Source organism: Lutjanus erythropterus, chromosome 7, assembly GCF_056507025.1.
Source record: "Lutjanus erythropterus isolate fLutEry1 chromosome 7, fLutEry1.hap2, whole genome shotgun sequence".
Classification (NCBI taxonomy): domain Eukaryota; kingdom Metazoa; phylum Chordata; class Actinopteri; order Lutjaniformes; family Lutjanidae; genus Lutjanus; species Lutjanus erythropterus.
The window spans coordinates 18,502,859-18,515,119 of record NC_139323.1 but is presented as its reverse complement, the minus strand read 5'-3'; the positions used below and the strand labels follow the sequence as shown (position 1 = coordinate 18,515,119).

At 38.4% G+C, this 12,261-nt stretch overlaps 1 protein-coding gene across 2 annotated transcripts in view; it reads right to left on the bottom strand.

Annotated features, from left to right (window-relative positions):
• Nucleotides 1–12,261, bottom strand: part of rxrgb (retinoid X receptor, gamma b) — a 42,725-nt gene that overhangs the window by 12,062 nt on the left and 18,402 nt on the right. For both annotated transcript variants that reach the window (XM_084723039.1, XM_084723038.1), the window contains exon 2: nucleotides 2,573–2,808. In XM_084723039.1, coding sequence (XP_084579165.1) covers nucleotides 2,573–2,808 — 236 coding nt within the window. The remainder of the gene's footprint in view (nucleotides 1–2,572; nucleotides 2,809–12,261) is intronic.

Here is a 12,261-nt window from a genome sequence, read left to right as displayed (position 1 = left end):
CTGATTATTAATCAGAATTTGTCAATTAATCGATAGTTTAATGACTATGAATGAATGAATGATATGACAACTTGGGCTTTAAGACATTGTGATGGGCATTTTTTTTGTTTGTTTGTTTAACTCAAGCTCTCTTGTTTTTCATTTAACAACCACAGAACAAATACAAATCAAGCCAGTGGGGGACATAACATATCAATACATTTATAGATGTCACTGTATTTATTCAGGGGCTCAAGTGGTGTCTCTGTGAAGGTCTTATAAGCAGTCCATTTGTCCCATTTCTCAATAAATTATGATTGCTGCATTCTCAGTACAGGTGCACATCTTTCCATATCAAATATCTCCTCAAAAATGCCCAGTCATCTGAGTTCATGGTTCAATATCATATAATCAGTCCAACTTCACCCATATCTTGCCCCAGTATTTTCTCATTTTTGTATATTCCCAGAAAACATGGGTGTGGTCACAATATTTGTCTCCACACAGTATCCTGCACGTCTGCTGTGCAATTAAAATTTTAATTCTAGTCTTAGGAGTAATGAAAAATCTGACTATGTTTTTCCAACAAAATGCCTTCCACATGCTTTTGGGCATTTTTCCAATTATGAAAAAACTCATTAGTCACAGGCCTAAATGAAAAAAGAGAAAATAAACTCTCTAAAATTGATTGACTGTGATTTTAATGCATAATGAAATGGTAAAACAACAACAAACTGACTATTTAACTACTAAATGCAATATTAAAATAGCCAGAATATCAGTTGGAAAATGCAAAATACTTCTTTACTATGAGTGTATATATTACAAAATGCCTGTAACTTACATTAGTTATTCCCAAAGTGAGGGCCATGGCCCACTAGAGTGCCATGAAGGCCCTGCAGGTGGGCCTTGAGAGGCCATGAATATAAATAAACAAAATATTTTTAAGTAAATGACCATAAATATTTATATTTAATTTTAAAAAAGGTAATCAGAAATAATAAAGCAAAGCTATGGAATTTAAATTAGGTGTTATTCTTCATTTATCTGACCTAGTTTAACAGGTGTTACACCATATTTGATGACCTTTTACTTTAACACCAGAACGTATCTTTTATCTCATCATTAGTACAATTAATGTTATGTTTTGATCCGAGTTGTGATGAAAGCTTTGTGTGGGCTGAGAAGTATTTTCAGATTTCAAATTGGGCACTGGCATTTTTAAGTTTGGGAACAGCTGATTACATGATCAGATAAAAAACTGATCAGGCCTTTAAAGGCTGATAAAAACAAGATGACAGTAAAAATTTAAATGTCACCAGAATGTACGTCCAACTGTAATAATGAATTTTCTTATGCTTCTGTCGGCCCAGAACTGCACATACTATGAAAATAGTACGAGATGTTGCATGACACAATAACCTGATGGCGGCTTGGTCCATGGCTGATGACGAGCAGTGAATAGATGGCTACACCACACAATCGCATCAACCCTGACGGTCCCTGAAGGCACAGATCCATACTGTGATTGAACCAATGTATGTATATCATTGTCTGCTGTGCCCTGCAGCACTGGCCTTGATCCAGCCTCTGAAGCACTGTGTGTGTGTGTGTGTGTGTGTGTGTGTGTGTGGTCAATCATCAAAGTACCGAGCCTTGTGGGGTTTGTAGTTCATTTAAGAGGTCACTTAAAAAAAGCAGCTCCATTAGCCCCCACTATTGTTGTCATTTGTGCCAAGGGCAGTCTTATGAGTGTTTCTGTGTATTCTTATTCAATCTAAAGGATACGATCTCACAGCAAAAGTAACTTTGTTAGGATCATTAACAACTAACCTAGATGGAGAGAAAAGGAGACTGAAGTTGGCAGAGAAAAGTAACAGAAAAGGAGAAAGTGTGGTTAAAAAATGTCAAGAAGAGCGAAGAAATCCAGAGAAAATGAGGGCTGCTCTTTCTCTCCTTCTCCTTTCTCTCAGTAATCCATTAAAGGGCTAATAGTTGGACCGCGTCTTAAGTCCCCTCGCATGACAGCAGCAACACAGAACTCAAGGATGACCTTTAGGGCGAGAAGTTTAAAGGTCAGTAGAAGGGTAGAGGAGAGAGAGGAAAGGCAAAGTATGCCAGCCAAACACATTGGATATGGTTAACCTTCAACCTCCCGTCTGCTGTCAGAGATTCCAAGAATGAGAAGCACATGACCGACCCAAGAACATGATAGTTTTGGCGCAGATGAACCTTGCCAAAAGTAGTTGTTTGAAAGAATATGAACCTCTGTGAATGAAGTTTGGAGCTTAGGAGAGTGCAGCAACGAATACAAGGTTTAGTACTGAGGGTTTCTCTGTAATTTTAACACATGAACTCTGCTTTAAACCACCTTGTCTGGTGTTTCAAATGCTCTTTTTAGAAATTAAAGATTTTCACCAACTAAGGAGGCAGCTTTGAAAAGGCACTGTGAAGGAAAGTGGGTGAATTGCTACATGCGATTACAACTGAATGCATCAAACATCACAAACTGGACATAAACCTTCCATTATTTTGGTATATTTTCTGCAAGTGAAAAGTCCCTGACCGTCAAAACACGCACGTGTTTTCTCACCTGTGGACTGCTGAGGGGTCCAAAGTTCATGTTGGGTGTGGATGGCAGCGATACAGAGGGCGAGCCCAGAGAAGATGTAATGACAGGGTAGGGTGAGGCCAGGCCGTTCATCGGCGAGCCCAAGGCGGACATGGGGGACGGCAAGGGCCTGGACGTGCTGATGACTGACGGGTGGCCCACCATGCCACCCATGTGAGGAGGGTGAGTGTGGGCCGTGCTCATTGGCCCTGTGGAGTCTGGAAGACAGAAAGATGCGTTAAAGAGATTGCGGAGACACACTTAAGTTTAAGCTTAAGTTTATAATTTGTAGGATCTGTTGACACTATCGCCTTGTTCAGACTGCCAGCCTAAATCCAGATTGTATCCAGCTTGATTTTTATAAAGTATGGATGGCATAAAAGACACAAAATGAAATTTTTGCAAATTGGATCCAATGTGAAATGTGGTTCCATGTGGTTGGTTTTTTGTCATTTGCGTCATTTGCAATGCGACACAAAAGGACGACGTCTAATCCAGTGCATCAGAGAGTGGTATGGAGGATAACACAAGTGACAGAGGAGTTCTGCATCACAACTTGGCAGCGCAATTGCTTGGAGGCCAATGTGATGGAGCTCCATTTCTCATTTTTCTGTGCTGGAAAGCTGCATCGCCGGCATATGCAGTTACTGACAACTACATCGTTACAGAAACCCATGCAGAAAGGTTGGCGATGTCTTGACACGCAAATCCAGTCCGATCACTTGCAAATAACAGTGCGAACAGTCTGTCTGTCTAAAAGATCTGAATTGTGAAACAAATCTGATTTGCCTGCAGCCTGAACAAAGTCTATATCAGAGAGGTAATTTTAGGTAGTGACATGTGTCTCCAATTTTCAGAGAAAATCTCTAATATGAGCTGTTTTTTAAACAGAATTGGTCAATTAATCAATTAATTTAATGACAGAGAATTAACAGGAAATTCTGTGATAATCAAACAATAATTTATTTGATTTTCTAAGCAAAAATGCAACAAAGTCACAGGCCAGAAACCTGCTTCTAACATTTCTTAGTTTTCCACAATATTTAATTGAGTATTTTGTTTTGGATTGTTGGTCAGACAAAACAGGCAGTCTGGATATGTCAACTTGGGCTTTAAGACATGGTGATAGGCATTTTTCTTTCTTTTTCTTTTTTGTTTAACTCAACTTTTAGTCAAGTTTTGTTGTTTTTCATTTAGTACCCACATCACATCACAACATAAATTATGCCAGTGTGGTACATAACATATCAATACAACTCGAGGTGTCTCTGTGAAGGGTCTTATAAGCAGTCCATTTGTCCCATTTCTCAGTAAATTCTGATTGTTGCATTCTCAGTACAGGTGTGCATCTTTCCATATCAAATATCTCCTAAAAAATGCACAGCCAGTGTCTCAGAGTTCATAGCTCAATATCACATCATTAGTCCAACTCTACACATATCTTCTGTGAGTTCTTCTTCTGTGTTTTCTCATTTTTGTATATTCACAGAAAACATGGGTGTGAGCTGCATTTTTGTCTGCACTCAGCATCCAGTATCCAGTGTATGTGTGTGTATGTAGAGGTGTGTCTAATATTTTGTCCAACCACATCTATATACATATGGGGTGGTCAGAAAAATGGACATATAATATAACTCAAAATAAAAACAAACTAAACAACCTTTAAAAATGAATGCAAAATAAATCTGCAATAATGATTTTTTTGGCCACTTGGGAACCAGATGTATTATCACCTTATAAAGCTGCTAGTTATGTAGCACATTATTTGCATATCCAATGATGATGTAAAAAAAATGCATTCATTTGGAGTCGTGTTTCACATAACCTGATGTATGTGTGTCTAATATTCTCCCTCCTTTTAACTCTGTTTTGGTCTCCACCAACTCCAGGGAAAAATATTTGCCTCTTCAGTTACTAAATGCTTTGCTATGTTCACCAGCTAATCATTAGCATCATCTATTTGCTGTTTGGTGCAGAGCAGGTGGGGTGCAGTGTGTTTATCAAGGAAAGGCAAGTTTATTTATCAGAGCTTCTTAGATTAACATCAGCATGCTTTGGAAACAACCCCGACATGAGCAGCAATGAACCAAAATGTTGCAGGTAGAGCTGGGTGGTATGGTCAAAATATATTGATATTTATCGATATATTGATGATGCAACACTATTGTAGAGATGAATATTGGTGAACTCCAAAATGCGGGTAAGGAAAATCATAGAACAGCTAGAACAGTGTGATAACATCACGTTACTATAATGCAGCCTTTAAAACCAGAAAAAAGACAACACTTATGCCATATAATGATAGAGCAATATCCAAAATCTAAGACAATATCTAGTTTCATATCACAATATCGATATGTATCCATCTATTGAGCTGACAGACACTATAGCACACTGTAGCTGCAGAGCTGAGTCCTAATTTCTGTGGGTTTGTCAGTATAAAGGGCAGCTATGACTTTGTACATACTTTAATTTAAATTAATCCATTGTAAATATAAAAAATATTGACAGTAGCAGCTTTAAGATTCCACAAGAATAAATACACTTCATAATCACACTTTGATATGAGTGGACCAGCAGCTGATAAGACACAATAGCAGAAGTCATCTGACTACAAGTCGACCATATGAGTGGATTAAACTAACCAGAGAATATGAGACTAACAGTGCAATGTGCCTTTATGCAGTCAGTGTTGTGTAAATATGGCTCCACAGAGTGAAACCTGCCTGACTTTGGTCACAGGGTGCTGACTTTGCTTTGCATCCACTGATGTAAACTGACAGGCTGGCATTTACATAGATGACCTACTTACAAAAGCTGTCAGTCATCTGTGTAACAGGGCGTGGTGTGTAATTTCATGCATGTGCCTGTATAGCTGTGGACATTCATTCATCACCAATGCAATTTACAAATACCAGCATACACATACAGTATGTACACATAAAGATCAACATGTACTTTGCACATAGTGAATACGTAAATGCCGCAGGCTGCCACAGCGTGTTCTCATACATTGAGATGCGCTAAGTAGGAGCGCCTCTCTGGGCGACTGTCGATGACTCAAAGAAATGAATAAAACTGTGTTTTTTGAGCAAAATGTTACTGATGAAGAGTGACATGCCACCACACACACGTAAACATTTGGACTAATCTGAACGCCCAGAAAATTCAAAAGCTTCTGCTTGTGTGTTAGTGCACCATCCCCCCACCTTTACACACACACACACACACACACACACACACACACACACACACACACACACACACAGTGTGATACTGGGCCTGATGCCACTGTTCTTAGTTAAATGTCACATTTTTGTGTATTTGTGTGTGCAAAGGTGGGCGATGGCATTATGCACATGCAATAAACAACACCTGTGCTTTGGTTTCTCAGAAGATGCAAAGAAATATTTTTTTCTTCTTTTTCAACGTCAAAGCTCAACAGGGTGCCCAGAGATGACTGTTTTCAGGGGGCAGTTTGTTTTGTTGCTGTAGGTTATATTACAGGAATCACAAGTCCTTTTCTTTTTAAGAATCCATTAAAGTGCCTGATCTATTGTCTTGATTAGCATGAAAGAAATATACTTTTTAAAAGATGATTTGTATGACAGTTCAATTTGATGGGGAATTTTCCACAATGCAATAGTAGTAGTAGTAGTAATAGTAGAAGTAGTAATTGTCCCCTGAAAATCCATTTATATTTATATCAGCAAAGATTCACAGTTGCAACTCACGGCCTGAGAGAAGTGACTTTGTTTAGTCTCACTAATGAGCCACCGAATTTGAAAAGTTGAAACACAAGATTCTGTTGAGCATCTTCTGAGTGTGGGTCTGAGCTGCTCAGATCATTTCACCTCACGAGTTAAACTGCAGCATGAACTCTCTGTTTCTACTGCTCTAAAATCTAAGAGCTGCTCAGCTTTGCACGGATGCTGGAAGAAAAGAACTTCATGAGGACTGCAGGGATCGGAGATGAGCAGAATTTCAATTAAATGCATTTAAAATATGTACTTTTGGGCATATTAAAAGAAAAAAAATAAGATTAAAATACTTTAAAAGCTTGTATTTGTATATTTGAAATTCTTAAATTAGCAGAGCTCATCTTTTTAATGTAGGGGTCCTTTATGGTGATGGAAAAATGTTTTCTTTTGGAAAAAATATATACAGTCGCCAACAGGAAGTGACAAAGACGTTTTTGGACGTGTTCGAATACACACATTATGTTTGTCAATTTAAAAGCTGTTTTTTATAACGCTGTAAAATAAATTAACAGAGAGACTACACACCCAAAAATCATGTAAGTCAAGTCATGCTGTCTACATGCAATTTACTTTTCCATATTTCTCAGTTTCTCAGTTGTAAGAGAATGATTTGATGAATGAGAAAGATCTTGCCAAAACGAGTTCCCTTCCTGCTACTGCTTGGCTGATACACTTTTTGGGAGGGGTGGACACAATGTTCTTAAGAGATATCCTAAGATAATAATGACATGAGTAATGCAGAGACATACCACCATGAGTACATACAATATAGGATGAAAATTGCTTTTGACCTCTTTTAAGTCTCCTTTTGTAGTTTGTATTTAACTCTGCATTTGAATTTCACACATCTTATCTTGTTGTCATTCTTGTTTCTGTCATTGTTCTGGCATACTTTGTATCTCTTTCTCTTCAAAGGATGCACAAATAAAGATTACCCTTTGATCAAAGGCAAATGCTAAATGCCGACGCTGTCAGATACAATTTACTCGCCTACAGGCAGTATCTGTCACATATGTTTATAAAAACATGTTTCTTGGCATCTACTTCTGAGAAATAATTGCTTATGTTCACAAACTGCGTTTTCTGCCTGTCGAGTTTGTTAAAGACACTTCAATTTGTTTTTTGAAAGAACTACTTGCTAAACACTTTGCAGTCATTTTGAAATGTTGCTCTCATGCTTAACCTCTGGCAGTGATTAAGCCCACATTAGTTTCTTCTCCTAAACTCTATTAAAAGGAAATGGAAAGTTTGAGTAATGCAAGACAGTTGCTTTCAGATTTCAAAGAATTGGGAAACCAAGAGGAATGTCACATCGTCTGCCTGGATGCGGGACTTTTTTTTTTTTGCATGAGGACACACTCCGAAACACACAGCTGGCTATTCACTCCCTCTCTGAATGCCAAGGAACAGATGTTGTGCAACTTCCTGTTTAGCACTGAGACTATAACCTCCACCCCCTTTCTCGCTCGCCCACTTTCTCCAGCCCTCCATGAGTGATCCCTGACAGGGAAATATGAATTGGGACCTCCCTCTCTGTCCCACAGAGCAAGTTATACTGCAGTAAAATACACTTTAATGTATGCTTTGCGTTGTAATGCAAAAATGTACTACCTAGATTTAAATTCTGCTGCAGCGGGGGTGTGTTCCCAACTTTTTGGAGAGCAGATTTTTCTAAATAATGAGCTTATGTAATGGAAGAGCACTGTACGGCATGTACTGTGTCTGATTTTGTGCACTGACCCCTCTCTTTATGTGCATGACAAATTCCCTCCAGGCCTCGTAAAGATCTATTCTATTCTAGAAGTGCTGAGTAGGAGACATAGTAACGGGGCTGTCGTCACTCCAGCCAACAATTTGCCAACAACGTGCTCCTGTGGACATCAAGACCAACAAGTGCTCTGAGTGCCCAGGCCAGACGTAACATTGATGTCTTTATTTTAGAATGGCAAGCTTTCTGAAGGAAATTCCCCAGTATCAAAAATTCTAAATGCCTTTTATCCATCTAGATTGTTTTGGTGAAGGTAACCAAGTTCTGGAGATACAAGCCATAGAGATGTCTGTCCTCTCTTGAATATAACGGGACTAAATTGCAGTCATTTCAGAAAGAGTGCAGACATCTCTATAACTGATATCTCCAGTGTTCTGCAACTTACACCAAAACAATGTAAACTGATAAACAGCACTACAGGAAAGAGGTAAAACATGCACTTTTGAATTTGTTTTTGGTTTTGATTTTTTAACAACTCATTGTTGAAAATTTCAGTCTTGTAATATTCAATCTGTTGTTTATTTTTTGCTTTCATTTTTTGTCTTTGTTCAATTTGGCTACATGAGGCACTTTGGGCCACATGTGTGTATGACACATGCTATAGAGATAAAGCTGAGGTGAGTTGAGTAAAAGATGACAAGATAAAGGTAGTTATATGTAGACAGTACAGTAAAGACAGGTAGATTAGCTGCAACTTGAAGGGAAGACCTAGGGTTGCACAGTTTACAAAATATTATTGAAACTGCAATATGACCAAATGCAATATCCACATGGCAGGAGCTAACAATTTTTTTAGTAAAATAAAATAAAATGTGCCAAAACATACTTGTATACTTGAAGCATTTTGGTGTGACAGAGATGCTACAAATCATATTCTCCAGACATAAGCAATCCCCTTGTTTGGTACAGACCCCAGGAAAAAATCACATCGTCATCTCTTACTTTTATGAAAATTAAATGCTAAAGTTCCCATTAAATTGTGACTCATATCCCAATGGCAATATCTGTCAACAGAACTTTGCCAATACAATGCATCAGGACCTGGGACAAACCTCTAATATTAACTGTTCAAAATTAAACTCACAGCTTGGAGCTAATGCTTATATTCTGGCCTTTGTACCACGGTGTGTCTACATCTTCTCATAAGCTCGAAATCAAGACAAACAAGCAAGGCAACAGCCTCAACCAGTACTTAAAATAACTTAGAATCAATAATGCACACACTGTGAAATGGTGCAGGAGTTAGAGATGATCAGAAGCTCAGAATCTGCTCTGGTCCCAAATATGCATTTATTACATGCTGCCAGAAAGGAGGCCAGAAACCTGAAATTTATTCTACGGGGAATGGCTGATTAATCAATTTGTTGAAAATTTATTAACCATTATTCATTAATCAGCATTCTTTGTTTCCCGTTTTTTAAATGTGAGGAATTGCTCCTTTTCTGGCTGCTGTACTGGGGTTTCTAAACTTTTTCATGTCAAGGAATCTCCTCAGAATATATTTTTTTCGGTTTGAAGATAATAGAGTCTTCATAATCAATCAGTGATCAAACTAGGATCAGTATAAATTACAGTGAATCAAAATGGCCAGCCCTATTTCTTCCTTGTTTTTCCATTTGATGAAAATAAAATACTGTATTCCTCCTTTTGCTGGTGACCTCCTAAAACCCACTCAAGGACCCCTGTTGGTCCCCAGACCATAGTTTGAAAGCCACTGTTTTATAGCACTGTAATTTGAAAATGTTTAGATGGTGGACAACAGTCCTTTTGACCTAATAAAACTTTTGATGGGAAAAGTTTTCTGACATTCTAGATTGATTGACTTAAAAACAGACATCAATCAATAGTGAAAATAGTCATTAGATTGAGTCCTATTTAAAAATCATTCATTCTCTGTCTTAGCGAAGTGCAAATTTCCTACAGCACGACATTATACGACTGTCTAAAGCATAACCTACATGTCTGAGAGGAAATAACAGAGATGACTTCATTTTGTCCAGACCTAAGCGTCTGAGTGGCTGCAGCACACAGGGGAGCACAAAAGCACATGGACAGTCAGCTGGTGGGATGCCTGACAGGGAATGGCCGGCGAGCTGAGCATGCTTTGTGAAGGGAGTGTGTGTGTGTGTGTTTGTAAGGAGGCCAACGTGTTCAGCGGAGGAAGCATAAATCGGCCCAGAGCAGCTCAAAGGGGCCTATCCTCGAATGACCCGCCTCAACCGGCTGTTCCACCATCTCCATTCTATGTAAATCACCTCTATACAAAGAAGCCTCTGGAATGTACAGGCTCCTCACATGTTACACAACAGAGAACAACATGAGCGCTGGGAGGTTGTTCATACACAGCCTGTAAAGAACTCATCAGAAATAAACTTGCGGGAGTCACGCAGGTTTAGTTCCAGCGCTTCCCTCCCTGTACAGTGCTGCAGCAACACAAGCATCTATTTGAGAGCAAACAAACAGACAGAGAGCAGTGAAGGGCACCTTTGACCGCTGGCGCCGCAAATCAAAGGTCGCCTGTTGCCAAACTCCTGAACCAAGTTCAAAAGAGTTCCTATCTGTAGCAGCCCACAGTTAGACTGATCATTCCCAGAAATAAGTGCAGAGGGAACGTAAAACAAAGTGCATCATTATATCATTCCAACAGAAGACCATCCAAGTGTGATCTGAATTAGGTATGGACAAACACTAGAACAGCAATAAATGTAGCAAATATAATTTATCAAATACATCGTGGCATGACATTTTCTCATGATTTCCTCTGATATTATTGTACTGATTAAATATACTATGACCAGATTTTTGAGTGAACTGCAGGCTGATTGGATTGTCACATTTTGTAGCTATTTTGAGTTCAATGTTATAGGGTTGTTTGAGTAAAAGCAGTTTGCTACCATATTATTAGTGTAGATAATTTTGCTAAATTCAGTTTAGTCAGTTGGTTCACTTCAGTTTATCCTATAGTCATATATAACCATTATAACCAAAACATGCTCTTCCTGAAATTTCTTCCATTTTTCCTTGTTAATAGGGTTTTTAGGGAGTTTTCCTTATCCGGTTAAAGGGACAAGGACAGAGGGTGTTGTACACTGTAGAGACTGTAAATCACCTTGCGGCAAATTGTGATTTGAGACTATATAAATAAGCATGACTTGGCTTAAAGCTAAAATATGCAACATTTTCACATTAAAATGTGTTATGTTAACTGTATTTGTTGAGTTATGTACTTACATTATGACAAATCTTTCCAACAATGTTCAAACACAGAGAAATCCATGTTTTAGTCAAGGTAGCGCTAGCTGTTGCTCGCTAGCTGTGAGGTGCTATAACATCTGGGACATGCCATTGCACCAGATACATCAGAGAGTGAGGAAGGAAGTCTGCAAATGTGACGAAACAGAACGTGAATAAACCTAAACGAATTGTCTTGGTGACATGAGTGTAGGACTTGTATTTTTGCACAATATACAATATATACTATTATATATACTATACAGTATACTGCACAAATAGTCAGGGCATAATGGCAGCACATTAACAACTAAACACAAGGAAAGCTCAAGAAATATTAAGAGCTAGTGCTAAAAAAAACTGAGCAACACTAAATTAATCACCAATTATTTTAATAATTTAATGGTCATTAAAAGGCAAAATATGCAAAATTTTCCTGAAAACAAACCATGTATACAGTCATAAAAACATAATCCCTCATAAATGATGATCATTTATGACCCACTAGAGACATGTGATGGCATCTGTGTCTGCACAGAGCCTGTCTTCTGCTTCTATTTTCTTATTTTCGCATATTTTGCTGTGCTCGGGAAGTTTCTGGGCTTCAGTCTGTTTGGCAGCGGTGCAGAGGTAGCGGTGTGTAAAAACATTGCGACCAATGGTTGGATGACATTCTATGGCTCTCTCCTCTGCTCTCTGTCTGTGAGAGCTGCAAACAAAGTTTTACACACATACAAATAGGCGGAGCAGACTGAGGATTGCTTTGGCTGTATTCACACATAATCTGCCACTGTGCTACGTTGTGGCCCTTTTTATTTGTACTTTTTTAGAATGTATCCACTGTGAAACAATGAGGAAGTAATGTTTTATTTCTCTGATTCATTCATACATTTTCACACTTTATGTTTATC